Source organism: Callithrix jacchus, chromosome 15 (genome assembly GCF_049354715.1).
Source record: "Callithrix jacchus isolate 240 chromosome 15, calJac240_pri, whole genome shotgun sequence".
Lineage (NCBI taxonomy): Eukaryota > Metazoa > Chordata > Mammalia > Primates > Cebidae > Callithrix > Callithrix jacchus.
In genome coordinates, this window is record NC_133516.1 from 32,293,004 (window position 1) to 32,319,648 (window position 26,645).

At 54.5% G+C, this 26,645-nt stretch overlaps 3 protein-coding genes and 1 non-coding gene across 29 annotated transcripts in view; 3 read left to right on the forward strand and 1 right to left on the reverse strand.

Moving 5' to 3' along the window:
- Nucleotides 1-299: 299 nt before the first annotated feature.
- On the forward strand, nt 300-9,296 carry APEH (acylaminoacyl-peptide hydrolase). Of its 2 annotated transcripts, XM_002758351.6 has the most exons (22): nt 300-371; nt 447-579; nt 1,139-1,265; nt 1,647-1,740; nt 1,844-1,919; nt 2,009-2,172; nt 2,335-2,472; nt 2,563-2,654; nt 2,733-2,773; nt 2,859-2,980; nt 3,470-3,530; nt 4,708-4,805; nt 5,453-5,504; nt 6,361-6,449; nt 6,921-7,059; nt 7,531-7,614; nt 7,695-7,775; nt 8,142-8,230; nt 8,341-8,531; nt 8,639-8,741; nt 8,836-8,942; nt 9,033-9,296. In XM_002758351.6, exons 1-22 carry the CDS (start codon nt 360-362, stop codon nt 9,136-9,138), a joined length of 2,199 nt encoding a protein of 732 aa, XP_002758397.3. In that variant the 5' UTR covers nt 300-359; the 3' UTR covers nt 9,139-9,296. The 2 variants fall into 2 exon arrangements, with proteins under 2 accessions (XP_002758397.3, XP_035131426.2); XM_035275535.3 differs by lacking the exon at nt 7,531-7,614.
- Nucleotides 9,297-9,707: 411 nt separating this feature from the next.
- Nucleotides 9,708-14,413, reverse strand: MST1 (macrophage stimulating 1). Of its 3 annotated transcripts, XM_002758352.6 has the most exons (18): nt 14,308-14,413; nt 13,471-13,618; nt 13,278-13,390; nt 13,086-13,200; nt 12,871-13,007; nt 12,669-12,789; nt 12,407-12,525; nt 12,065-12,233; nt 11,820-11,950; nt 11,614-11,716; nt 11,350-11,486; nt 11,225-11,260; nt 11,016-11,136; nt 10,765-10,842; nt 10,488-10,634; nt 10,300-10,406; nt 10,064-10,203; nt 9,708-9,939 (listed from the first exon to the last, which is right to left on the reverse strand). In XM_002758352.6, the coding sequence occupies exons 1-18, from the start codon at nt 14,399-14,401 to the stop codon at nt 9,778-9,780; spliced, it is 2,178 nt and encodes a 725-aa protein (XP_002758398.3). In that variant the 5' UTR covers nt 14,402-14,413; the 3' UTR covers nt 9,708-9,777. The 3 variants fall into 3 exon arrangements, with proteins under 3 accessions (XP_002758398.3, XP_054101638.1, XP_078207069.1); XM_054245663.2 differs by lacking the exon at nt 11,820-11,950 and having other exon boundaries at nt 12,673-12,789; XM_078350943.1 differs by having other exon boundaries at nt 10,064-10,406; nt 14,308-14,383.
- Nucleotides 14,414-15,661: 1,248 nt separating this feature from the next.
- RNF123 (ring finger protein 123) overlaps nt 15,662-26,645 on the forward strand; it is a 30,945-nt gene continuing 19,961 nt past the window's right edge. For 2 of the 23 annotated variants that reach the window (XM_078350870.1, XM_078350878.1), the window contains exons 1-10: nt 16,087-16,294; nt 17,647-17,764; nt 17,926-18,010; nt 24,398-24,477; nt 24,617-24,711; nt 25,144-25,198; nt 25,311-25,396; nt 25,693-25,779; nt 26,008-26,075; nt 26,235-26,360. In XM_078350870.1, the coding sequence (XP_078206996.1) occupies nt 17,683-17,764; nt 17,926-18,010; nt 24,398-24,477; nt 24,617-24,711; nt 25,144-25,198; nt 25,311-25,396; nt 25,693-25,779; nt 26,008-26,075; nt 26,235-26,360 (764 nt within the window). In that variant the 5' untranslated portion in view covers nt 16,087-16,294; nt 17,647-17,682. Of the gene's footprint in view, nt 15,732-16,086; nt 16,511-17,646; nt 17,765-17,925; nt 18,011-24,360; nt 24,478-24,616; nt 24,712-25,143; nt 25,199-25,310; nt 25,397-25,692; nt 25,780-26,007; nt 26,076-26,234; nt 26,361-26,645 lie in introns of those variants that run through there. The other 21 variants (XM_078350873.1, XM_078350879.1, XM_078350868.1 and 18 more) reach the window with 16 other exon arrangements.
- LOC118148092 (5S ribosomal RNA) lies at nt 18,442-18,560 on the forward strand. The gene has a single exon (XR_004734888.1). It is a non-coding gene; the product is annotated as a 5S ribosomal RNA (ribosomal RNA).

The following is a 26,645-nucleotide window of genomic DNA, read 5'->3' on the forward strand; positions in this document are numbered from 1 at the left end:
TTCCGCTTCCACAGGGCTGCCCCTCTCCTCCGAGATCCCACACCTCACCCCTCGGTAAGGGGCCAGGGACTCGGCCCACGGCCCCGCCCACCACTTGGCTAGTCCACCCCTTGAAGGCCACCTCCTCTCGAGGCCCCTGTCCCCTCCCACCCAGGACTTCTCGCTCCCAGGCCGGGTCCTCTCACCCTCAAGGCCCGCCCCCGTCAACGGTTCTCGCCCATTCGCCGAAGGCCCCGCCCCTCCCAGATTGCCGCAGGGCAAAGGCGGAGACAGTCCGGGCCGCCTCAGGCTCCGCCCCCGGAAGCCTCGCTTCCGTCCGCGAGCAAGTCTCGCCTCGCCCCAGCTGCAGAAAGGAGACTATGGAACGTCAGGTGAGGGCTCGGCCAGCGGTCCCTGTGGTCCCTGCAGACCGGGCCGGGCCTGACCCTGGTGTGTCCCCTGCGCAGGTGCTGCTGAGCGAGCCCGAGGAGGCGGCGGCGCTGTATCGGGGCCTTAGCCGCCATCCCTCGCTGAGCGCCGCCTGCCTGGGCCCGGAGGTCACCACGCAGTACGGCGGCCAATATCGGACGGTGCACACTGGTGTGTGTGCGGAGGGGAACTGGCCGGCGACGGGGTTGCGCACTGGGGTGGGGAGGAGGGGGGTGTGGAGGACTCGTTGCTTGACAGTGCGTACGGGTGTGTAGGGAGCCGGCCTGGGCTTGGAAGATACACAGGTCCCCGCATACAGGTGTGGGGGGCGGGGCGGGGCCGGGGGCGTGCGGGGAGTTATCGGATGGCCCCTATGAGTGCACGAGATGACGGTGTAGGGGTGGAACTCAGACTTGGGGTCAGGGCTTGGACCTTGTAGGGCTATACGCAAACCACTGCACCCCATACACATGCCAGGCTGCCCTCAAGAATCCAGTGGGGGGTGCTGGTGTTATTAGTGGGCTCTCTCAAAAATGCTGTCAGCTCAGGCTCTGGAGGCTTGGACCAGGGTTGTGGCCAAGTGTTGTCCAGCCTGCAGCCAGGGTAGGGTGTTGGTGTCTGGAGACAGATTGGGGAAGATAAATCTAGGCCTTCCTGGGTCAGGTGGGGTCAGCGGCAGTAGCCAGGAGTAGCCAAGACAAGGTGAGCAGCCTCATGTCTTCCCTCACAGAGTGGACCCAGAGGGACCTGGAACGCATGGAGAACATTCGATTCTGCCGCCAATACCTGGTGTTCCATGATGGGGACTCAGTGGTATTTGCAGGACCTGCAGGCAACAGTGTGGAGACTCTGGGGGAGTAAGTTTGAGGGAGGAAGCTTGTGGGCAAGGCCACAGCCTTCCACAATGCAAGCCTTTTATGAATGCCCACCATGTGCCTAGAAGGGAGACCAGGATCGGGGTTCTTGCCCCCTTGGGAGCTCATTCAGTCTCTGGTGACATGACCTAATAAGCACTGGAGGCTTGCTCCAAACAGCCTGGACTAGAGCCCCTGGTGGCCTGGGGAGCTGGGGAGAGTAGAGTTTCTGCCTCAGGGAGGAAAGGCAAGGTGGGGCTAGAGGTGCTCCAGAGCTGGTGTGGAGCCTGAGCCTCAACAATCTCTCCTAAGAGGCTGTGGCCAGTAAGGGGGCAGGATGGGGTTACTGCAAGATAATCCTGACCTGCTGCCCCATGTCCACAGACTACTGAGCAGAGAGTCTCCTTCAGGTACCATGAAAGCTGTGCTGCGCAAGGCTAGAGGCACAGGCCCTGGGGAAGAGAAGCAGTTCCTGGAGGTGAGTCTGCATGGGATCAGGTAGTGGGTGACTAGAGAAAGGCTCTGCCCTACAGATAAGCCTCTGTTAGCGGGCAGAAAGCCTAATGCCCTGATGTCCTCAGGTCTGGGAGAAGAACCGGAAGCTCAAGAGCTTCAACCTGTCAGCCCTGGAGAAGCATGGGCCTGTTTATGAGGATGGTGAGGCACCTGGATGGTGAGCAGGCAGGGTGAACAGGAGGGGTAGCTGTAGCCCTGGGTCCCCCCTGATTGGCCCTCCCTACATCTAGACTGCTTTGGCTGCCTGTCCTGGTCGCACTCCGAGACACACTTGTTGTATGTGGCAGAGAAGAAGCGCCCCAAGGCCGAGTCCTTCTTTCAGACCAAAGCCTTGGATGTCAGTGCCAGCGATGATGAGATAGCCAGGCTGAAGAAGCCAGACCAAGCCATCAAGGTGCTCGTGGTTGTGGCCAATCCACGAAGGCCCAGCAGGGCAGCCCTGGGGCTCAATGTGCTCCCTTCCCATACTGTGCCTGTCAGACCTGGGAGCACTGGCTTCTAGGAAGTAGAGCAGGTCCTGTAGACAGGCTGGGCATTGAGTATCTTGTGTTCTCAGGGGGATCAGTTTGTGTTTTACGAAGACTGGGGAGAAAACATGGTTTCCAAAAGCATCCCTGTGCTCTGTGTGCTGGATGTCGAGAGTGGCAACATCTCTGTGCTTGAGGGGGTACCCGACAATGTGTCCCCTGGACAGGTCAGCAACAGCCTATGTCCCTCCTGGTGTCTGGGGCCCTTCTCGAGCTACCACCCCTTGCTCACTCCTGCCCTGTCATCTTATTTACAGGCATTCTGGGCACCTGGAGATGCTGGTGTGGTGTTTGTGGGCTGGTGGCATGAGCCCTTCCGGTTGGGCATCCGCTTTTGCACCAATCGCAGGTGAGAGAGAGTGGGGCAAGGCAAGGGGCCTTGCAACCCAATTGGCCTTGAGACTGAGTGTCTGTCTGACGGTTCCAGGTCAGCCCTGTACTACGTGGACCTCATCGGGGGGAAGTGTGGTAAGTGGCTGATGTCCACCTGTGCTTTGCTGACACACATTGGCCCTGCCAGCCTGTGTGATGCTCATGTTTCCATCTGGCCCAGAGCTCCTCTCGGATGACTCCCTGGCTGTCTCTTCTCCCCGGCTGAGCCCAGACCAATGTCGCATTGTCTACCTGCAGTACCCGTCTCTGATCCCCCATCATCAGTGCAGCCAGCTGTGCCTGGTGAGCTGGAGGTGGTGAGGGTGGGAGGGTGGTCAGCATCATCTCCCCCATGTGCCTTCAGTAGGTGCCCTTCTGTCCTCAGTGCAGTAGCAGTGTGAGTTCTGTCTGTCCTCTCAAGGCAGGGCCTGGAGAGTGCTGCATGGAGAGCTTTGCACTGTTTGGGAATGCCACCTTGAGAATGCTCAGTCTGCAAGAATGCTCCTCCCCTTGGCTCTCAATTGCACCTAGCCAGTCTCTGCAAGGGGCTAGGATAGAGTGGGGAGTTACACAATCTCAGACCCTGCCCAGGAAGAGCTCTGGGCCCCTGGTGGAAGTCAGAGGGACATGCCTATCTGAGGCCCCTTGGACATCTGGTCCAGTCACTAGAAAAGAGATACCTCAGGCCCGTTCCAGGTCCCCCCTCTCTCCTGGGGCTACCTAAGGCAAAAGGAGATAGGCACAGGGTGCTGTGTGTCCCCTAGTGGGCCTGACCATTGTGTCCTCTTGCAGTATGACTGGTATACCAAGGTTACTTCAGTGGTGGTAGATGTCGTGCCTCGGCAGCTGGGAGGTAAGACGTACCTAGCTGGGTGGGTGCAGTGGAGCCTGTAGCTCTGCTTTCCTGCTGTCTGTTGCGTCCCTGCCCCGCTCTTCCTTCCTACGTTCCGAGGGCCATCCCTCCCTGCTGGGCCAGCCCTATGCCCAGCATCCTCAGGGAGTGGGGCTGTCACCATAAGGAACAGTTCAATAGCAAGGAGTTGTGGGACCAAGCTGAGATCAGAGTGGCCCAAGCTGATGATGTATTAATTCCTGTGCTGCAGGTCATAATTAGATTTTTCTTATTTTTCCAATGGCTGGTTAAAACCAAAACCATGACTCCTTTGAGTGGGTCTCAGGAAGTACACTAGCTTGGAATGTCACACTTGAGAGGCTGTGGACCCAAGGGCATGATGTTATCCCGTCTGCCGTCTTAACCCCAGCAACCTTTGTCCAGTCTAAGCCCTGAAGTTAATTGGGTCTTCAGGAGGGTGGCTCTTGGCTGCGAGGCTCCTGTCTTGAGTGTTCACAGCTTTGCTTCAATCCTCCTGGACCATCTCAAGAATGAGTCTCTCATTTTCTCAGGCCACCCAGTCAGTTCCAAGAGTTCAGTGAACAAGAGATAGCCTCTTTGTCTTCTCTTTGGGTTTCAGGGATGCAGTGGTGGGAACCTAGTATGAATCCCAGCTCTGTCCTGAATTAGCTGTGTCCTCAGACAGGGTCCTTGCCTCCCTGAGCTCCCATTTCTTCATGGAGGGGTGATTGTGCCTGCCTGCCTCATAGGATCATAGTGAGCATTAAATGAGTGATGATATTAAAGGGTAGGATTTACTGAGCCCCCTGTGCCAGGTACTGTACTAAGCACCACAGTGGAGACAAGACAGACAGATGATATCTTAGTTAAAGCACCTGGTACCTACCAGGGCTCAACCGGAGCAACTCAGGAGAGCAAGTGCTTTTCCTCTTAGCACCCACAGTTTCTCTCTGGAGCTCTTCCTCTTTGGGTCCCCAGAGGCCTCTGCCCCTCAGCCACCTACTTAGGCAGCTCCTTATTGCCTAGGGTGCCCCCCATGTGTGCCACAAGCTGCAGGGGCCTGACTGGTGCCTGAGTAGGGTCCCAGGTGAATTCCCCAGTAGCCTATCCTGCCTTGTAGACTTGACCCTCCCTACCTCCACTCCTGGATACAGCTCCAGCCCTCCTATCTTTACAGAGAACTTCTCTGGGATCTACTGCAGCCTTCTGCCTCTGGGATGCTGGTCAGCTGACAGCCAGAGAGTGGTCTTTGACTCAGCTCAGCGCAGCCGGCAGGTGAGGGACACTGATTGTGTTGAGGGGCAGCCCCTGTGGTCAACCCCCAGGAGCTCTGGGCCCCTGAGACATAGCACCTGCATGCCCCTGGGTAGAACACCCAGCCACAAAGTCCCACCAGCCATTTAAAACCCTGCCTGCCCATCTTGGACTCACTTCTGCTGGAGGGGACTGGCCGCCCTGGTATACCACAGCAGAACTCGGGCCTTTTCATCTGAGGCAGAGATGCAACCCCTCCCAGGCATTTCTAGCTAGAGCACAAGGGGACTGCCACTGGGGTGGGTCCCTGAATACTCTGTAAGGGCAGCTGATGGGAGCAGGATTGAGCCCTTCCCCCATGGATGGAGTAAAGACACTCACTGTGCCAGGCTCCTTTTGGGTATATTTGGTCCTCATGCCAACTCAAAGGGGCTCAAAGGCATTCCTTACCTTGCCCAGGGTCACCCAGCAAGTTGTGATGTTGCTGGGATTTGAACCCAGGCCCTCATGCTATTCCCCGTTGCACTGAGTAACCATCGCCATAGCTGCCCACAGCCTTGGTCTGGCCAGGGGTCTCCAAGAGGGTAGAGAGGAGATAGGGAAGAGACCCATAGGCAGAGGGAAGACTCCTGGATGTGGTGCCACATGTGGCCTCCCCTTTGCTTCAGGACCTGTTTGCTGTGGACACCCAGGTGGGCACCGTGACCTCTCTCACAGCTGGTGAGCAAGGCTTTGGGGATGGGGGAAAGGGCAGGGCTGGTGAGCAAGCCAGCCAGCCAGCGAGGGACTGGAGCCCCAGCATGTGGGACAGTGATGGCATTCTTAGCTACTCTGCACCACTGACTATCCATAGCCTTTACCAACAGACTAGCTTTCCTGCTCTACTGCCCTTCAGCACTCAACTCTGCTCCATGTGTCCTGGCCCAGCCTCAGCATGAGCCCACCTCTGCTCCTAAAACCAACAAAACTCTCTCTTACCAAGATCTGCCAGAGTCATCCTTCCCCCTCTGCAAACCTTGGGTGCCCCATCTCAGGCAGAGGCAGCTCTGCCAACTCAGGGCCCAGGAAAAGCCCAGTGTTGACTGCCCCATCTTCCCCATATTTAGGCCTGGTGATTCTACCCCTGAAATGTGTTTTGAGTCCTCCACCTGACCAGACATACCCATTCCTCCACAAAGCTACCAAAATATTATTCCAAAGCTACATCTCATTGTACAACTGCTTCAGAATTGCTTAGACGCCACTGCCCGAAATCAGCACACTCCCCCACCCCCAACTCCCCGGGCCCGGCTACCATCCTGCACACTGCAGCCATCGAGGGACAGGAAGATGTGCCTCATGGTCTAATGTGTCTCCAGGTCTGGCAGTTCCCAACCCAACCAGTGTTTGTCAGATGAACAAGGGACTGAGGACAGGAGGCTCACCCAGGGCCATGTGCAGTTGGGTGTTTGTGAAAGGCGCTTCTCGGGAAAAGGGCACCTTTCCATAGAGCCTCCAGCCTGGGACTCTGTTATAGAGAAGCAGGTATAAAGGTGATGGTTCCTGCTAAGCACTAAATGGCATCTGCCTTTTCCAGGAGGGGCAGGTGGGAGCTGGAAGCTGCTCACAATTGACCAGGACCTCATGGTGGCACAGTTTTCCACACCCAGCCTACCTCCAACCCTGGTGAGTGTCAGTGGGTCCCAGGCCATGGAGGCAGGGGTTCTGGGCAGGCAGAGCTCACAGGTCAGGGAATTGGCCCCAGAGTCTGAACATGGTTGGTCAGCATACAGAAGGGCCAAGACACAGGCCCAGCTCAGCACGGTCCATGAGGGTTTGGCACTCACAGGAATGAACTACTAGGCTAGAATCTGCTCTGTACAGAACAAGGTGCCTGGGGAAGTGCCCAGTCCTGGTATTACAGAGCAAAGGAGACAGCAGAGGCTAGAAGCTGAGGAGGGAGGGGTGTGCATGTATGTGATATATGAGTGTGAATACCTTGGTAAATGCCAGCCTACAACAGGAAGCCATGCTATACCCTCTGGAGGTGGGTCGAGAGCCCAGCATAATGAAAGTTGCTTATTTCCCACTGTGGGCAGAAGGAAAAGGGCAGGGAGGCAGCCAGGCCACCTGTGACACATTGCTTCCCCTTGGCAGAAAGTTGGGTTCCTGCCTTCTGCAGGGAAGGAGCAGTCAGTGTTGTGGGTGTCCCTGGAGGAGGCCGAGCCCATTCCTGACATCCACTGGGGCATCCAGGTGCTACAGCCACCCCCAGAGCAAGAGAATGTGCAGCATGGTGAGCTGGGCCAGGGGCAGAGGGATGCCTTCTCCAGGTTCCCCAGCACACAGCCTCTGCGGTGACCTTTCTTGCCTCCTGCCTCACATTGTGGGGTTTCCAGGGATGACTTCTAAGAGGTTTTCTGCTCCTTTTATGGATGAGTATGGGAAGTAGCATCCAGACATCTGAGCGCCTGCTCTGAGTATCACCTGGGCTCCCCCAGGCCAAATCATCTGTGGTGGGAAGACCCAGGTCCAAAGAAAATAGGCCTCATTCAAGGCCTTAGCTCATCCAGAATGCTGTCTCTGCAGGGTGGGGCTCCCTGACGACTGCAGAAGCATGAGCCTTCTGAGGTCCATGTGTCATGGTGTGGACTACCTTGGCCAGGTCTCTGACCCAGAGGTCAGCCCCAGACATGCAGCTACAGATGGGACCTTGGTTGGGGAAGCCCCTAGGCTGGCCCTGCTGACTGCTGCCCTCTCCCTGCAGTTGGCCTTGACTTTGAAGCAATCCTGCTGCAGCCCAGCAACCCTCCAGATAAGACCCAGGTGCCCATGGTGGTCATACCCCACGGTAGGCATCTGGTATAAGAGCCCTTGCCCTCCCAGCCCTCCTCCTGGCTGGCCCTTTCACCCTCTACTCCCTGTCTGTAGGAGGGCCCCATTCATCCTTTGTCACTGCCTGGATGCTGTTCCCAGCCATGCTTTGCAAGATGGGCTTTGCGGTACTGCTAGGTGAGTGAGCAGGGACTTGCAGCTCTGTTAGGACTATGCTGGAGTGAGGCAGGGGGGCCTGGTTTGTACAAACACCATGGGTGCAACTCTATAGTCTCCAGGTCTTTCTGTAGCCCAGACTTAGTAACCACTACCAGGAACTGCTGGGGCCCAGCCTCTGGTTCTGTAGCATAGTGATAACAAGGACTAACGGGATTTCCAGGGAAAGGATGCTGTGGTCACTGAGGGACCCTCAAATCTCTGGGTCCCTTCTCCTTGACTGTGGTACAGCTGGCCCCAGGGCCTACTTCACAGATGTGGGAAAAGGGGGTCCACGGGGCTGGTAATGTTGCCTGACTACACTGTCTGGTCCCTCTCTGCCCTCAGTGAACTATCGTGGCTCCACAGGCTTTGGCCAGGACAGCATCCTCTCCCTCCCAGGCAATGTGGGCCACCAGGATGTGAAAGATGTCCAGGTAGCAGGGGCTAGGGCCTCTGAACAGGCTGGAACATGGGCTGCCAGGGGGGATGCCCCCATTCAGCTAGGAGGGCAGCCAGCTGCAGCATGCTTTTCCCTACCCTGCAGTTTGCAGTAGAACACGTGCTCCAGGAGGAACACTTTGATGCAAGCCGTGTGGCCCTTATGGGTGGTTCCCATGGTGGCTTCATCTCCTGCCACTTGATTGGTCAGTACCCAGAGACCTACAGGGCCTGTGTGGCCCGGAACCCTGTGATCAACATTGCCTCCATGTTGGGCTCCACTGACATCCCTGACTGGTAGGCATACACCACAGGTCCCTGCCCTTCTCTCCTCTACCTCATATTCTCATGGAGCCCCACAGGCCCCAGAATTCCTGGGGTTGCATCAGCTTGGTGTCTTGCAGGTGCGTGGTGGAAGCTGGCTTTCCTTTCAGCAGTGACTGCCTGCCAGACCTCAGCGTGTGGGCTGAGATGCTGGACAAATCGCCCATCAAATACATCCCTCAGGTATGCAGCCCCCTCCTTGCCCTGTGTGCTGCTCTTCCACCCAGAACCCAGGGCTTAGCTCAACACAGCTCCCCACTCCTCCCCAAACACCCAGGTGAAGACACCACTGTTACTGATGTTGGGCCAGGAGGATCGGCGTGTGCCCTTCAAGCAGGGCATGGAGTATTACCGTGCCCTCAAGACCCGGAATGTGCCTGTTCGGTGAGTGCAGCAGGATGGCCCTGGCAACTGGTGGGCAGGTGAGCAAGGGAGGACCCTCCAACCTTAAATGTTGCTAACTAATCCCTACAGGCTCCTGCTCTATCCCAAAAGCACCCACGCACTATCAGAGGTGGAGGTGGAGTCAGACAACTTCATGAATGCTGTGCTCTGGCTACGCACGCACTTGGGCAGCTGAAGCCCTGTTATTCTGTGTGAGCTGATCAGCCTGTGCCACACTTTGGTCTTGGGGAGTTCCAGGGTCTGGCAAGGCAACAGGAGGCTTTCTGGGCTCTGGACTCCATGGATGCGTGGGTAGATTGTGGGCTATGTAGTCATAATAAATTAGGACACAGAGCCTGGTTCCTGCTGGTACTTTGTACCAAGCCATCCCCAACCCCACCTCCCACCCTGGGGTGCAGAGACCGTAGGTTCTGAGTGTGGTAGCCACAAGGGCTTCATGTGCCTCCAGTGTGAGAGGGGAGGGGATAGTGAGAGGCTTAGCCTCTGCCTGTCCTGGAAACCAGGACTCTGTACCAGCCTAGCTTCTCTGCTGCAGCCCCTTCCATTAGCAACTGCTCTGCATCACCCTTTCCAAGAGAATGTCTGGGGGACTAGTGAGGCCTTTCCACGGCACCCATGGGCAAAAGTAGTTTCAGGGACAGATCACCTAGCCCAGGGTGTGCTGGGCTCAAGTCACCCCGGCCCTAGCAAGAAGTCACTGACTCATTTCCTGAAAGCAGAGGCTAAGAAGCATCTGCACAGGCATAAAGAGGAAAGGTGGCTTTATGTCTGACAAGTTTTGTCCTCCCCAAGGCATATGGGATCAAGGCTGGGCCTAACCCAGTCTCATGACCTTGTGAATCCAGTCCACAAACACAGAGACACGCATGAAGACGGCTGGCCAGTGGGGCCTTGCGCACACTCGATTGGGGATTATAATTCCTTCCAGGACCCAGCAGTTGTGGGTAAAGCAGGCGAGTGGGCCCCCGTAGTCACCCTGGCAGATAGGAGAACTGATGAGGGCCCTGGGCCACGGCAGTAGCTAGCCCCCTTCATGATAAAGTAGTTCATTTCTAGCCTCCCATAACCTCCCAGGGCTGGCCCAGGGCCCTGCCACCAACCTCACAGGCCCCCACAGGGGCCAACAGTCCCTGAGTGCACATCTCGCTCTCCCGCACACGTCCTCGGTGCTTTATGTTACATTCCTGGTTGGAGATGACATTCAGCAAGGCCACATTTAGGACTCTGTCATTACCTGTACCTACAGTAAGGGGAATGGGGAGAAGGAGAATGCCCTGGAGGAATATCCAGAGCTGGGCCTCCTGGCCAGGAGCAGTCTTTTGTACTATGCTCTTACCTTTGGTCTCACCCCAGCCTGCAATCTCACACTTGGTCCCTGGAGGTACCACATACCATTCAGGGGGCAGGCAGATCAGGGCCACACGCTGGTTCAGGGTCACAGATCTTTAGCAAGAATGGGGGCACTCAGGGCCTGAGGCCACAAGGCCCGGCCCCACCTCACATCCTCCCAGCTTGTTCACATACCTCTCCAGCTTGAGCAGGACAAGCTGGGAGCCTGAGGGCCCACACACCATCTTGGCCACTGGGACCTGCTGTAGGCCTGGCTCTCCAGGCTGTGGGTTCTGGAACAGGGTGCCCAGCCACACTTCATAGCCCGTGAGAGGCATATGGCTGGGAAAGAAGCTCTGCTAGATTATTTGTGACTCTCAGTCAGTTGCCCCAAGGCCCACTTGTTAGCTTGCCTCGGGAAGAGGGCAGGTGAGGGGGTGGGACTGGGTCCCCAAATGCAAGGGAGGCTCACCAGGAAGAGAAGCACTGCCGGGCAGTCAGTATCCACTGCTCCTTCACTAGAGACCCCCCACAGAAATGCTGGCCCTGCCTGGAGGAGTGGGGAATTAGGACAGGGTTCAGAGTCCTGGGACACATGGCTAGACCTGCCATCTTCTGGCTGGGACCTCTGGGGCCAGCAATAGGTTCCCAACCTCCAGTGGGATAACCACAGAGGACACAACCTTAGCTCCTCTCTGGGGGAGACAGGCAGTTGTGCCTCACCGATTCCGCAAGCTGACTGTCCAAGGTGAGTTGCCTTGATGGCCCCCCACCATACGCAGCCTGGAATGACGCTGATCTGGCCGATCCACCCTCTTGCCACACTTCTCAAACTGCACCTGGTCTGAAGGATGGGGTGGGCTGGTTGAAACCCAGACTACGTGGACATGGTGGGCAAAAGGGCCTGACCCATAACTGGCCCAAATCCTAACCTGGAGGGTCCAGGATTGATGGCGGCTGGTCATCAACTGAAAGACAAAGTACACGTGCATTAAGGGAGCCAGACTTTGGTGGTAGAGGCCGAAGCAGGGCATGGGGGAACGTTGCTAGAGCTCACCGCAGCGTCTCAGGGCACAGTAGTCAAATGGGGTCTCTGGGTCCATTGTGTAGCACCAGGGCCCATGGCTATCCCCGTCTGGGTTCCTGCAGAAGTTCTCCTCTAGTTGGGCATGTGGTTTGGAGGTAGACGTGAACCTAGGCAGGAGGGGGAGCAAAATTGTGGCAGGATAGTCTCAACCATCTCCAGGCTCTGGTCCCAGACACTAAAGTATACCGCTCCAGGGTTAGGGCCCTGGCTCAGTCGGGAGCACCAGGGACTCACTGCGGCTTGTGCGGTATCTCAGCGGACCAGTGCTGGCACTGGACACCCTTGCGGGTCTTACTGATGGTGCCACGGTACTGCTCCCCTGTGCCATGGTAGCAGTCTGCAGCAGGTGGGGGCAGTCAATCAGGCCAAGACCTTGCCCCTGCCCCCCGCCACCCCGGTTTCAGGCTTCTGTGACCCCCCGCCACAAGCTCAGGCCTCACCCTCGGGCCGCACATCGTCCGCACAACGCCGGATCTGGTAGCAAAAGGCCACACGCATGCCTGGCCGCAGTGTGAAGCACCAGGGCGCCTCTGAGCCATCAGGGTTCCGGCAGAAGTTCTCCCGAAGGTCTCTAAGCAGGCGCTCCACTCAGCCCTAGCCCGCCAGCCACCAGCCCTAAGTCCTGTAACTACCCTCCACCCATCTCACCCACAGCAGCACATCCCAGCACCCGCCCCCACCTCACTTGCACGCATATTTTTCAGGCACAAATCGGTGCTGATGCGGGGTCTGCGCGTCCCAACGCTGGCAAGGTATGCCCGCGGCGGTGGTATTGGCTGTGCCCCGGTAGCCCTCACCCTTCCCGCGGAAGCAGCTGACAGTCGTGGCCTCGTGGCGGGGCTGTGCCTCAGACTCTTAGATGGACCAAAACAGGTTGGACCAAACCCACCTTTCGCAGGTGTACGGTACTCCATGGGATATGCTTTCAGGTCACGCTCACGCCCAGCTCCTCTTCCCTCCCCACCCAAGCCACGCTCCCCTCCAAAGGTTCCCAGGTACGCTCCCAGGCCCAGTCCCCGCAGCCTACCACAGCGGGGGAGGTCACAGAACTCTCGCTCGAGCTGCGGATCTGTAGTGTAGCACCAGGGCCGCTCGGAGCCGTCAGGATTCCGGCAATAGTTGTCATCCAGACCTTGGTCAAGGAACCTGGGGTGGTAACGGGGCATGAACAAGACCCTGGGACTCTGGCTTGTCTGGCCCCATGCAATTGCCCTACACAGAGCCCTGCTCCTGGAGTCCTGGACCTTCCCTAGCCCAGCCCCCAGGACGCCAAAATCTCCCACGCGTACTTGCCCGGCTCGAAGGGGTGCTGGTGTGGGTGCTGGAGATCCCAGCGCTGGCACTCGCGCCCTGACTCAGTGCGGTCCACCGCGCCACGGTAATCCTCGCCATTGCACCAAACACATATGGCTGGAGACAAAGGGCTAGTGGGTTTGTGGATGGGCGTGAGCCTGTCCCTCCACTCACCAGGCTTGACCCGGCGCCGCTTACCCTCCCGGCAGGATTTGATGCCACAGCTCTGGAAGCGCACGGCAGGGTCTGTCGTGTAGCACCAAGGACCTCCCGGGTCACCATCAGGGTTACGGCAGAAGTTCTCTTCCAGGCCATTCCTTAGTGTGGGTGTGTACCTAATGGTCCAGAACATCACTATAGTGTGTGCTGGGGGAAGGCCCCAGGCTGGAATAAAGGGAAGGTGTTTGTCTCACTTGTGATCATTCGGGAACTTGTGGCTCCAAGCCTGGCAGGACAGGCCACTCGAGGTTGTAGCCACGGTGCCCCGGTACCCAACCCCATTGTCCATGAGGCAGGTCCGTATATAGTCTGGGAGCAAGAGACAGAAGATGGACTTGGGCTGAGATTCTCTATCTCCCACCCTGACCCTCTCCACCCCCACTCACCTTTCTTCTGGAAGAGGTCACAGCGCCCAGAACGCTGCAGCCTCGTGTGGGGCGAGTGTTGAGTCCATGGCAGCAGTTGGCAACCATGGCTGCTCACATTGTAGTGGAAGGCCCTGGAGAGAAGGCGGCACAGGGTAACACCACAGCCCAGGCTCCCCTGCCCCAGTCTTATCTAGGCCCAGTGGCCACTCACCGGCAGTCCAGTAAGGGCCCACAGCGACCAGCACACTCTTCAGCATCTGCCACATCCTCCTGCCAAGGCCCAGGCACCTCTACATGTAGCAGGTGCTGTAGCTCTGTGCCCCGGAGCACCTGGAAGTCATTCAATGACGAGCGCTGCCCTGCAGATGGGCATGAGTGGGTGCAGGTCAGGTGAGCATACATGTCAGTAACGTGTATTGGCATGTCCACACTTTGTTCTTTCAGGGGACCAAAGCTACAAGGCTTCTGGGTTGGAAGCACTTTCAAGGGCCAGTCTAGCACTTCTGCACAGATACTTGTAAAGAAAATTTCCCCAGGGAAGCAGGCCCACAGTTGGTAGTTATCACTGGTGCCTCTGTTTAGTGGCCCAGGCACTGGGCTCAGATCTAACATACGCTCCGTGAGAGCAGTGGGTGATGAAGCTTGCCCCATCTCATCTCACAAATGAGAATGCAAACGCTCAGAGCCATCACATTACCCAGCCAGGGGCCCTGCCTAGGCATTCTGACTCCAAATCTGGGCTCTCACCTGCACAAAGGCATATGCTAGGTTAGAGGAGTAGATCAGGCCCAGGAGGGGTCACTACCGGCTATGTGTGTGCATCTGTGTGGTCCTAACACTGCTTCAGTCCTAGAGCAGACATGCTAATAGAGGCCTAAGTGGTCAATGGGTATATGTTTCTAGAGCTTCCCAGCTGTGCTTGAGGCCAAGGTCACTGCACCCTGCCCACTGATCCTCCAGCTCCCCAACTTTTCTCTCATCCTAGAATAGTAGGATGGGGCCAACCCCCTTCTGAAAGCAGATGGGGATCAGGATCGGGGGCACTCACCAGGAACCCTTAAGCATTGCGTCATAAGCAGCAGGAGTGGGAACCATCCCATCCTTCTGGCTGGAGGCTGCACTGTGACCCACCACAGCCCCATCCGGGAAGTTGTGAAATCTGTCCCTATGGGATTGGGTGGCTCTGGCTCCACACATCAGGTCAAGGCCTGCTGGACCCTGACCTGAGACCTGGTGACAGGAGCCATGAGGGGCCAGGCCTCAGGTCCCATAGGTCATGTTGGAAACATGCTCAGTGCCACAAAGAAAAATTAGCACTGAGACAAAGGATCTCTCAGAAAACTTTTTTTTTTTTTAACTTTTACTCTTACTTCCTGCACTGCAGGAAAGGAAAAAGGAAAAGCAGACATATTTATCCCATAAGCATTTGGGGTTGTCTTTACTGCTGTGTCTGATCTCCATTGGAGCTAGACCTCACAATCTAAAACCCGACTGGCTAATAACTTAAAACTTTTTTAAAAAACAGGTAGGGGCACAGGCTGTGAGCTGGGACCCTGTGAGCATTTCCAGCACAGATATCTTGGTTAAAGTGCAAGGACACAGACTATACTATGTGCCTGTAAGTGTGGCATGTCTAACAGCTACATAGGATAGGGTTTAACAAAGTTATCAGCACACTTATGATTTATTATTTAACAAGAAAGGAAACTTTGAAGAGTACTGAGAACCAGGTCGGCCGGGAGACTCCCACCCAGGCAGGCTGAAGGTATTGAGAGAGGCAGACACTCAGATAGCCAACAGAGTGGATCTATCCTGGGGAACCAACAGCCTGAGAGCCTGCGGGGCTTGCAGCTCTCCAGGGGCCCCGAGCAGAGAGTCATCCACGCATTTATTTGTTCTTTTACAGGTGATTCTTATTAATGCACAGGTGTTTTACATATACACGTAACTCAGGAATATAACAAGTAGGCAGCTGTTACCTGCCTGTGACTAATTACAAACTACAAGGTATCCTCCACAAAGGAGCCATAGGGGCAGGATAAACTTAGTGTTTCTCAACAGAAGAGGAACTCTTACTTCCCACAGGTCAGTTGCAAGGGACTAGTACAGCTAGCCCCCTGAGAGGCCTCCCTACTTAGTGGACAGGTGTTAGGAAGGTTTGGTGGGGACGCTTGAGGTGCTCTGGGGTTGGGGTGAAGCCCCTCTGCAGCCTAGTCAGCCCAAGGGCATTGTGAAAGTGAGAGCTGCCAGACGTCTGGGTTCCAACCCCTGGGTGACATTAAACTTTTCTGAACTTCAGTTTTTCCCTGTAAATTGGGGAAAATTACTTGCCCCAGCTCCAACATTGCCCAGCCCCCAACTCTTTTGCTGCCACCTTATCAGGTCCCAGCTGTAGGCAGGTCATCCTACGCCCGGCAGCAGAGCCTAGGGAGGAGGCCTATCTCATCCGCCAGAAGCGTCATCCCAGGGAAGGTGAGTGAGGCTGTCCGCTAGGACTAAATAGGGGTGGAGGTAACAGGTAGCAGGGCTCTGGCAGGAGCGGCCTTTCAGACGTCCTAAGGAACATCGGAGCTGAGCCTCCAAGTACAGATAGGAGTTGAGATAGGCGGTCTAAGGATTCCGGTTAGTACGTCGCGTTCTGCCACAGCAGGGCTGGGAGCATCCTCAGGGCAGGCGGAGGTCGGATGTGATGAGACCTTCCGGCGAAGCTGAGGCCTGGAACTCGGTGGGAGACCGTGGAAGGGGTCCACTAACAGAGACTGGGCATGGGCCAGTGCGCTTGCGCGGCTGGAGGCGCGGCGCGCGAGCTTGCGCGTGATTTGGCCCTAGACGGATGCCGTAGCCAAGAGGTTGGGCGGATGTTGTGAGCCGGGTCGCCGCGGCCGAGGCTCGGGGTGAGTGAGGGGCGGCCAGGTTCTGAGCCTGGCGGGTCCGGGCGACTCCCTTCGCGGCCCAGGCTAGTCCAGTGCGAGGGCACCTCAGCTCAGGGATCGTGGCCTGTGGTGCGAGACTCCGAGCGGGAGCTGGTCTGGCAGGTCTTCTGGAGCTTGGGGCCAGGCGGGGGCGACTTGGGGGAACCGTGCGCCGCCCTCGCTGTCCTTGGGCTCCCAGACGGAGTAGGTTCAGTTCTGAGCCCGGTTACCTCGGCGGGGCTGGACAGGATAGCCGTGACAGGAAGTCTTCGGGTGGGCACAAGATCCGCCTCTCACCTGGATCCTAAGCAACTGACACCCGGAGTGGGTGTCTGGAAGGTTTGCTCATCAAATAAATGACTGCGTTTAATCAGACCTTCAACTACTCTGGTAGTGAGAGGGGCACTGATCATAGACGCCCACCGAGGGCCCGAGGTCGCGAAAACCACCTTCCCAAGGGGCAGGTGTGGTGCAGACCCGAAAGGGTTTGGCGGTAGTAGAGGGGCTCTTTGGGGTGAGATAAGAGACTGAGCTGCAGAGTAGGGAGTGCTGCCTAAGGCAGACTTGCGCTTTCTAATACACCTTTCTATGATGGTGGAAATGTTCTGTCTTTGTGCTGTCCAATAGAGTAACCATTAGCCACAAGTGGTCATTGAACTCTTGACATGTGGCTAAGGCAACTGAGAAATCGAATTGTTAATTTTTAAAACTTTCAATTTAAATAACTTCATACGGATGGTGGCTGCTATGTTGGGCAGCACAGCTACACATCAGTGAGGCCAGCACCAGGGATTTAGTGCAGGTTCTGGAGCAGCTGCAATAGCAACATGGTAAGAGAGATTGCTGCAGTAGAGGACCAATGGAGTTTGCCATGAGGGCTGGGGCTGGGCAAGGGTGGTGCTTGGATGAGGTGGGAGGCCACATGTGTGAGTGGGAACAGGAAAACTTTTAGGACCATGGATGAAAGAAGGGAGGAACCCAGGGCCGAGGAAAGAGGCCCCAGCCTTGTGGGGAGTAAGTGAGACTTATGGCTAAAGATGATCAGACTAGTGGTGGTCTGCACTTGGAGGAATGTGTAGGATTCTCTCTTCTGGATGTGAGCTGGACCCAGTTTGCTTACAACTAAGATGGGTACAGGGGGTCCGCCTCTAGGACACCTCACTTTGGACAGTTCGGTCTGATTTCCACAGAGCTAAGACATTTAGTTATGGTTCGGCAAAAATATATCTGGTACCTGCTCTCTGCCAGGCCCTGTGCTTGACACAGGGACACTGGAGAACAAGAAGCGTGGAGCCTAGACCCCGGCTACCCTCCCTGTGTAGGAAGCTGGGAGCTCCTGCATTCCCCTGCCCTATGTGTTAGTGTGCATGACCTTGGCCTCACCTGCTCCCAAGCCTTCCTGCTGTGGCAGGACTGAGGTCAGGTGTGAGGGCCCATGGCTGGCCCTAAGTAGACAGGCTCTGTGTCTGGCTCAGCCTCCAGGACGACTGGCTGCCCATGAGAGATGAAGGATGGCATCCAAGGGGGCCGGCATGTCTTTCTCCCGCAAGAGCTATAGGCTGACCTCAGATGCTGAGAAATCCAGGGTCACAGGTAAGGGCTGACAGGGAAGGAAGGAGGCTCCTCTTGTTGGGAGGAGAAGGAAGGGACAAAGGCCTCAGGCCTTGCTGCACCTGTGGCTGGCCTGGGACCAGCAGGGGCCAGGAGCTGCACTGATCATGTGGCCCTTTTCTCCCTTCTGACTTGTGGCTCAGGCATTGTGCAGGAGAAGCTGCTGAATGACTACCTGAACCGCATCTTTTCCTCTTCTGACCATGCACCCCCAGCAGCCACCAGCAGGTATGGCTGGGTGGGTGGCCCCTCCTCACTCTGCTGGGCCAGACCAGAGAAGGGAAGCTGCAGTTGTAGGGAAAGGGAGCCTGGGCTCTGGACAGACAGGCTTAGGATCTGTTCTCACTGTGCTCCTGGCTATGAGATCTCTGGCCAGAGAGTCTGCCTTCTTTACTCTGCTTCTTCCTCTCTCCAGGCAGTTCTAGTTCCTTCTGAGAGTCAGGGAGCAGAGTTCAGGGAGTGGGTGCACATTCCATGCCCAGCTAGCACCTGGCATCTACTCCACACCCAGCATCTGGCCCTGCATGTACCTGCCCACACCTTCGCCCCAGCCTGGGCCCTTGTAGCTTCTGACTGACCTTGTAAAGAACAAACCCTTCCAGGACCTTTCCTTTGCAAGTTTCATACTTTTAAGTGTAGTCAGTATAAAAGTTACAAGTGTCTACGGCCATACCACCCTGAACGCGCCCGATCTCGTCTGATCTCGGAAGCTAAGCAGGGTCGGGCCTGGTTAGTACTTGGATGGGAGACCGCCTGGGAATACCGGGTGCTGTAGGCTTTAAAAAAAAAAAAAAAAGTTACAAGTACATTTTAGCAGAAATAGGAAGAGACAGAGGGCCAGGCACAGTGGTTCACACCTGCACACCTGTAATCCCAGTGCTTTGGGAGGCCAAAACGGGTAGATTGCTTGAGTCCAGGAGTTCAAGAACAGCTTGGGCAAAATGGTTAGATTGCATCTCTACAATAAAATACAAAAATTAACTGGGCATGGTGGCATGCACCTGTAGTCCCAGTTATTAGCGAGACTGATATGGGAGGATCGCTTGAGCCTAGGAGGTTGAGGCTGCAGTGAGCTGGCCTCTGCATACCACTGCACTCTAGCCTGGCTGACAGAGCAAGACCCTGTCTGAAAAAAAAGAAGGAAAAGCACCTGCTATCTTGTTATTCTAACATGACCATTCTAATGTAATTCTTTTCTGTTTTCTTTGTGTTAAATTTTTAATTTTTGTGAGTATGTAGTAAGTATATATATTTGTGGGGTACATGAGATACTTTGATACAGGCATGCAATGCATAATAATCACATCATGATAAATGGGGTATCCATCTCCTCAAACATTTGTCCTTTGTGCTACAAACAATCCAGTTATACTCTTTTAGTTATTTTTAAATGTATGATTATTATTTATTATAGTCACCCTCTTCGGCTAACAAATATTAGGTCTTAGTAATTCTATATTTTTGTACCTGTTAGCCGTCTCCACCTCTCCACAAGCCCTATGCTACCCTTTGAAGCCTCTGGTAACCATTCAGTACTTTGCCTCTATGAGTTCAATTGTTTTAGTTTTTAGCTCTCACAAATAAGTGATAATATGCAATGTTTGTCTTTTTCTGCTTGGTTTATTTCACTTAACATAATGACCCCCAGTTCCATCCACATTGTGGCAAGTGGTAGGATCTGATTCTTTTTTATGGCTGATTAGTACTCCATTGTATATATGTACCCTGTTTTCTTTCTTTCTTTTTTTTTTGAGACAGAGTCTTGCACTGTTGCCCAGGCTGTATGTAGTGCTGTGGCACAATCTCAGCTCACTGCAATCCCTGCCTCCTGGATTTAAGCAATTCTCCTGCCTCAGCCTCCCACCAAGTAGCTGGGACTACAGACATGTGCCACCATGTCCAGCTAATTTTTTTTTTATTTTTAGTAGAGACGGAGTTTTACCATGTTGGCTAGGATGGTCTTGATCTCCCAACCTCGTGATCTGAAACCTCGGCCTCCCAAAGTGCTGGGATTACAGGCGTGAGCCACCTCGCCTGGCCCTGTTTTCTTTCTTTATTCATCTGCTGATGGACACTTAGATTGCTTCCAAGCCTTAGCTATTTGAACAGTGCTGCAACAAACATGGGAGTACAGATATCTCTTCAATGTACTGATTTCCCTTCTTTCAGGTATATACCCAGCAGTGGGATTGCTGGATCATATGGTAGCTCAAGTTTTAGGTTTTTTTGAGACAGAGTTTTGCTCCCGTTACCCAGGCTGGATTGCAATGGCATGATCTCGGCTCACTGCAACCTCCGCCTCCTGAGTTCAAGTGATTCTCCTGTCTCAGCCTCCCGAGTAGGTAGGATTACAGCTGTCTGCCACCACGCCCGGTTATTTTTTTGTATTTTCAGTAAAGATGGGATTTCACCATGTTGGCCAGGCTGGTCTCGCACTCCTGGTCTCAGCTGATCCTCCCACCTCAATGTCCCAAAGTGCTGCAATTTCAGGCATGAGCCACCATACCCGGGCAATTTTCAGTTTTTTGAGGAACCTCCAAACTGTTCTTGATAGTGATTGTACTATTATCATTTACATTCCTGCTAACAGTGTACAGGAATTCCCTTGTTCCACATCCTCACCAGCATTTGTTATTGCCTGTCTTTTGGATAAAAGCTTTTTTAACTGGCATGAGATGGTATCTCATTGTTGTTTTGATTTACATTTCTCTGATGTTGAGAGTTGAATACCTATTCAGATGCCTGTTTGCCATTTGTATGTCTTCTCTTGAGAAATATCTGTTTGTATTTTTTTGCCCATCTTTTGATAGAAATTACTAGGTTTTTTTCCTATAGAGTTTGAGCTCTTTATATATTCTGGTTATTAATCCCTTGTCAGACGAGTAGTTTGCAGTCCCATTTGTGGGCTGTCTCTTCACTTTGTTGACTGTTTGCTTTGCTGTGCAGAAGCTTTTTAACTTCATGTCTGTTTTCTTTATTTCATAATGTATGTAGTTCAAATTATGCTGTATAGAAAACTTAAAAAAAATTGTCACCTTCAGTTCTTAAAACATTTTTATTGAGCTATGATTAATGTGCAATAAACTACACATATTTAAAGTGTACAATTTGATAAGTGTTAACATACATATAACCCATGAAACTGTCACTACCATCGAGGTAATGGACATGTCCATTGCTTCCAAAAGTTTATAGAAATTTGCATCCCATTTGTATCATCAAATGCTATCCCATGAGAATTTTTCCACATTATCAATTTATCTTACTGAGCATCTTTAGGGCCAGGGGTCTGCTGTGGCCTATACAACTGCCCTAGTTTGGAAACACGTTTGCTTTTGTAAACAATGCTGTGATGATGCCCAGGTCTGGAGTCATGTGGTTAGGGTGCTTGCACTGCAATCACTTTGAAGACTGTTGCCAGAGGGCCGGGCGCAGTGGCTAACCCCTGTAATCCCAGCACTTTGGGAGGCCGAGGTGGACGTATCACCTGAGGTCAGGAGTTCAAGATCAGCCTGGCCAACATGGTGAAACCCCATCTCTACCAGGCTGTGCGCAGTGGCTCAAGCCTATAATCCCAGCACTTTGGGAGGCCGAGGCGGGTGGATCATGAGGTCAAGAGATAGAGACCATCCTGGTCAACATGGTGAAACCCCGTCTCTACTAAAAATACAAAAAATTAGCTGGGCATGGTGGCGCGTGCCTGTAATCCCAGCTACTCAGGAGGCTGAGGCAGGAGAATTGCCTGAACCCAGGAGGCGGAGGTTGCAGTGAGCCGAGATTGCGCCATTGCACTCCAGCCTGGATAACAAGAGCAAAACTCCGTCTCAAAAAAAAAGATTAGCCCAGCATGATGGTGGCTGCCTGTAATCCCAGCTACTCAGGAGGCTGAGATGGGAGAATTGCTTGAACCCGGGAGATGGGGGTTGCTGTGAGCCGAGATCACACCACTGCATTGCCGTGAGCCGAGATCACACTACTGCACTCCAGTCTGGGCGACTGCATGAGACTCAGTCTCAAAAAAAAAAAAAAGACCGTTGCCAGATTTTTCTTCAAAGGATTAAATAAGTTCTCCCTCCCTGCAGTGAGGCACAGTTGTCCCTGTCTCTCACCCCGTCAGCAGCCTTAGCTATTATGTCTTTCACGACCTCTGCTCTTTAGGCAGGTCCAAAAGGCAGCATCATTACCTGTTCTATTTAAGCAGATGTGGTGGTCAGAAGGTTCCTGCCCACTTCCACCTCATATTCTGTCCTGGCCTGTTCCCAGGGCCATCTGATCCCTACCTCATGTGATACCGGAGATGGTCCTGCTGCTGCTGTGGCCGCCAGGAGAGAGAGCAGGTGGTAGGGCCATCAGTCAGTGGTTGCGGAGATGCAAGGCATTAAGCTAGGAACTAGGAGACCTAAAAAGATCAGGCAAACCAAATGGGTCGTGCTGCAGGCACTCAGTGGCGGCTCTCTCAGGCTGACTAGCCACAGATGAGTGCAGTCTGCTCTCAGGGATCAGGCAGGGATCCCTTATAACTTTTGGGGTCAGGTATAAGAGTAGCTGTTCCAAGTATGGGCCTGTTAAGAACTTTTTTTTTCTTTTGAGACAGGATCTCACTATGTCACCCAGGCTGGAATGCAGTGACATAATCATAGCTCACTGTAACCTCAAAGTATCAGGCTCGAGGAATCCTCCCATTTCAGCCTCCCACATAGGTGCTTGTGGTCACAAGCACATGCCACAGCAACCAACTGATATATATATATATCTATGTCACCCAGGCCAGGCTCAAACCCCTGGGCTCAAGTGATTCTCCCACCTCAGCCTCCCAAGGTGCTGAGATTACAGGTGTGAGCCACCATGCTTGGCCTAGAACTGCTTTTAAGGAAGGCTTCTTTAACCTTGGGCCCACTGGGGTATTCAGAGATGGGGTTGGCTTTAGCCTTCTGTGCTACTAGTTGAGCACCCCAACTGCATAGCCACCACCTGGCCTTGGCCTGGGACTAAGCAGGAGTGGGAAGGGGCCTTTGTGCATCTCTGCTCGTACAGCTCAGGGCTGGGAGTGGCTTACACTGGGGAAATATGTGGTCCCTGAGCTTGGGTAGTAGCTACCTTGTCAGGGTGCTTTGTCCCATCTTTGTCCCCTTCCAGAGGCTTCTGTTTGTGCAGATGAGTAGGGCTGGAACTGGCATTAAAGGTGGAAGAGCAGGTCTGTGGGCTGGATCCAGGTGTGTAATGGGCCTCTGTTCTGCCTGAGTCCTGCTGGTTGTCACCACCTCACTCCCTGCTATTCTTAGCAGCTGAGCTCAGGACAGCGCTGATGCATTAGACAGCACCAGTTTCCCTCTAGGCATGTGTGTTGAGAGGATGAGGGGCCACCCAGATAGATTTTTCCTAACTTCTTCGGCTCGGGTAGGTGGGACATGTGCTCTACTGACCATTTATGGACAGAGCAGCCAGCAGCTCAGAGGGCTGAGCCTTTCATACTTCCAGGACATGTCTCATTCAACACAGACTCCCCTGGATGGGTGGTGGTGAGACTGGAATCTGCCCCAAAGGAACCACAGGCCTAGGGGCAAGGGCTGGACTAGGTGGCCTTGGTCCTGACCACTTTGGGAACCAACATTTCTCCCAGCCTTCTTCCAGACATCATGAACACAGGCACCTTTGAAAGCGGGCAGGTTATGTGCTAGGCTGGCAGCACGTGTTATTCCCTGGGGTCTTCATAGCATCTCTGACATAAGCCATTATTCCATTTTTACAGATGAAGGAATTAAGACTTAAAGAGGGCTACTTTTTTTTTTTCTTTTTTGAGTTGGAGTCTTGCTCTGTCGCCCAGGCTATACCACAGTGGCGTGATCTTGGCTCACTACAACCTCTGCCTCCTGGGTTGAAGTAATTCTCCTGCCTCAGCCTCCTGAGTAGCTGGGATTTCAGGCACATGCCACCACGCCTGGCTATTTTTTGTGTTTCTGGTAGAGGCGGGGTTTCACTATGTTGGCCAGGCTGGTCTTGAACTCCTGACCTGATGATCCACCCGCCTTGGCCTCCCAAAGTGCTGGGATTATAGGCCACTGCACCTGGCCCCTATTTTTTTTTAACAGTCCTGTGGTGCACCAAATTGGACTGGTTATACTTTTTTTGGCGGGGGGATGGAGTCTCACTCTTGTTGCCCAGGCTGGAGTGTAGTGACACGATCTTGGCTCACTACAACCTCTGCCCCCCCAGGTTTAAGCAGTTCTCCTGCCTCAGCCTCCCAAGTAGCTGGGATGACACATACATGCTACCACACCCAATTAATTTTTGTATTTTTTGTGGAGATGGAGTTTTATCATGTTGGCCAGGCTGGTCTCGAACTCCTGACCTCAAGTGATTTACCCACTTCAGCCTCCCAAAGTGCTCAGATTATAGGAATGAGCCACCATGCCCAGCCTGGACTGGATACACTTTTGAGTTTAGTGTAGAATCCAACCTTCTGACCTCCCAAATGCCAGAGTCAAAGACTGAGCACAGCTCTTTTTCTGGAGTCTAGGCAGCCCCCCTCTGAGCTCAGGGGAAGGGATGGTATTTAGTGTCATTTGGCTGATTTCAAGGACTTGTGGACCCCTGGCAGCCTCTCACTCTCCCCAGGAAACCCCTGAACTTCCAGAACCTGCCAGAACATTTGGACCTGCTGCTACAAGTGGACGATGAGGAAGAGGAAAGCCAGGGTATGTGGCCGCCTCTGGAGTGGGGTTGAGAGGTCCAGAGCTGGGACCTATGGGGCCTGGAGATGTCTGGTGAGCTCAGGACTCCCTATGCTTCCTGTCAAATGCTCTGCCCTTTCTGACCCCCCTCTCCCCTTTTCAGGACAGGTTGAAGGGCGTCTTGGCCCATCCACTGTGGTCCTGGATCACACAGGCGGCTTTGAGGGGCTTCTCCTGGTAGATGATGACCTGCTGGGGGTGAGTGAGGGTGAGGTGTGGAGACACAGATCCAGCCCCTTCTGATAGCCTTCTCTGTCGATAGCCCCAAGCTCCTCCTGATGTGGCTCTAGTCTCTCATATTGATGAGGCTGTAGCCAAAAACATGTCCTGATGTGGCCCCAGACTGTTGTGTTCTCAGTCCTCAGACTCTCCCACCAAAGCCCTGAAACAGTCTTGATGTGGCCTCAGTTCCCAGCCCTTCCAAGCACGGCCCCTCTCTCATCTTTCCCCTGGCCCAGGATCCCTCCCGATACAGGCCTGCCCCCTCCCACTGTCTTCAGGCACAGTTCATCGTTGGCTGTTGCAGGCAAATACCACCAGGGCTGGCTCAGTTGGGTATGGGGTCTTTTCCCCCTGGGGAGATGCTCTGTGTACCTGGGAGGAAGCCTACCACCCCTCTTCTTCACCCAGGTGATTGGACACAGCAACTTTGGCACCATCCGCTCTACCACATGCGTGTACAAAGGTGAGACCCTACTCTGCTGTGGCCCAGGTAGTTGAGAGAAAGTTTGAGGGCCCAGGCTTGAGGCAGGAGGCAGTCTTTGTCCACCTTGTGGGCCTAACTCAGCTCTTTCCAGGGAAATGGGTCTACGAGGTCCTCATCTCCTCCCAGGGGCTCATGCAGATTGGCTGGTGCACCATCAGCTGCCGCTTCAACCAGGAGGTACAGTTGGGGGAGGGGACCCCTCCCTGGGCCCAAGGAGAGCTTCTGCCACAGGCCTTATCAAGGCTCTGGAGCCCCTCAGACCTGCCCAGGACCCTAACCTGGACTGTCCTCTGGAGAAGAAACATGTCCCACCCCATCCCAGGCACCCCAGCCTCAGAGAATACCGCTTACTCTTTCCCTTAGATTATTTGTTCCCTTCTCTAGAGCCATATGGGTCCAAGACTGGTGATTGGTGGGCTCTGGCCCAGCCCCTGTCTGCCTCACCAGGGACCTCACAGGCAGTTCCTCCCTAGGAGGGGGTTGGAGATACACACAACTCCTATGCCTATGATGGCAACCGTGTGCGCAAGTGGAACGTGACCACAACGAATTATGGCAAGGTGAGAGCCAAGCCCCCTGTGGGTCATCCATCCCATGACTGTCACTACAACTTATTTGGAGCCACTGGGCAGCCATAAGGGACTATAGGGCACCAGGGAAGGGTCAGGGACTCAGGTCCTTTGTCCTTGTGGCCAGTCTCCACTGGGTGGTTCTGGAAACACAACTGGGGTGCAGAGCCAGCAGGCTGCTGGGCTTCTATGCCTATATGAGGCCTCCTCTCGTGGCAGGCGTGGGCAGCGGGGGACATCGTCAGCTGTCTGATTGACCTGGATGATGGCACGCTGTCCTTCTGCCTGTGAGTTTCCTATCTCTATGCACAGGCCTGGCCTCTGGGGCCTACCCAGACTGCCCCGCCTCCTGGGCCCTGTAAGGAGCCAGGTGGAGGTTGATAACCTGTGTGTGGGCAGGCATATGCTTCTTAGCACTGGCTCACAGACCCACCCTTCTTCCCCAGGAATGGTGTATCACTGGGCACTGCCTTCGAGAACCTATCCCGGGGCCTGGGCATGGCCTACTTCCCAGCCATCAGCCTTTCTTTCAAGGAGTCTGTGGCCTTCAACTTTGGCAGCCGTCCTCTGCGATATCATTTTGGGAAGATGGCTGTGGGCTGCTCAGAAGCTCTTGGGGAAACTGGGATGAGGGGCTCCCTACCCCAGGGTTGTGGTGGGCTGGTGGCACGCCCTGGCTGCTGCAGCGTGAGTGGGAGGCAACTTTCCTTGCAGCAGCCTGGTTGGTTGGGTGTCCTTGTCTCCATTAACAGATGAGGAACTTGAAGTGTCCTCCCTAGGGAGAATAAGTAGGCGAGTTGTGATGCAAACCAGCCCTGTCTTAGAGGACCAGGCCCCACAGGGTTGTCAGTGGGGAG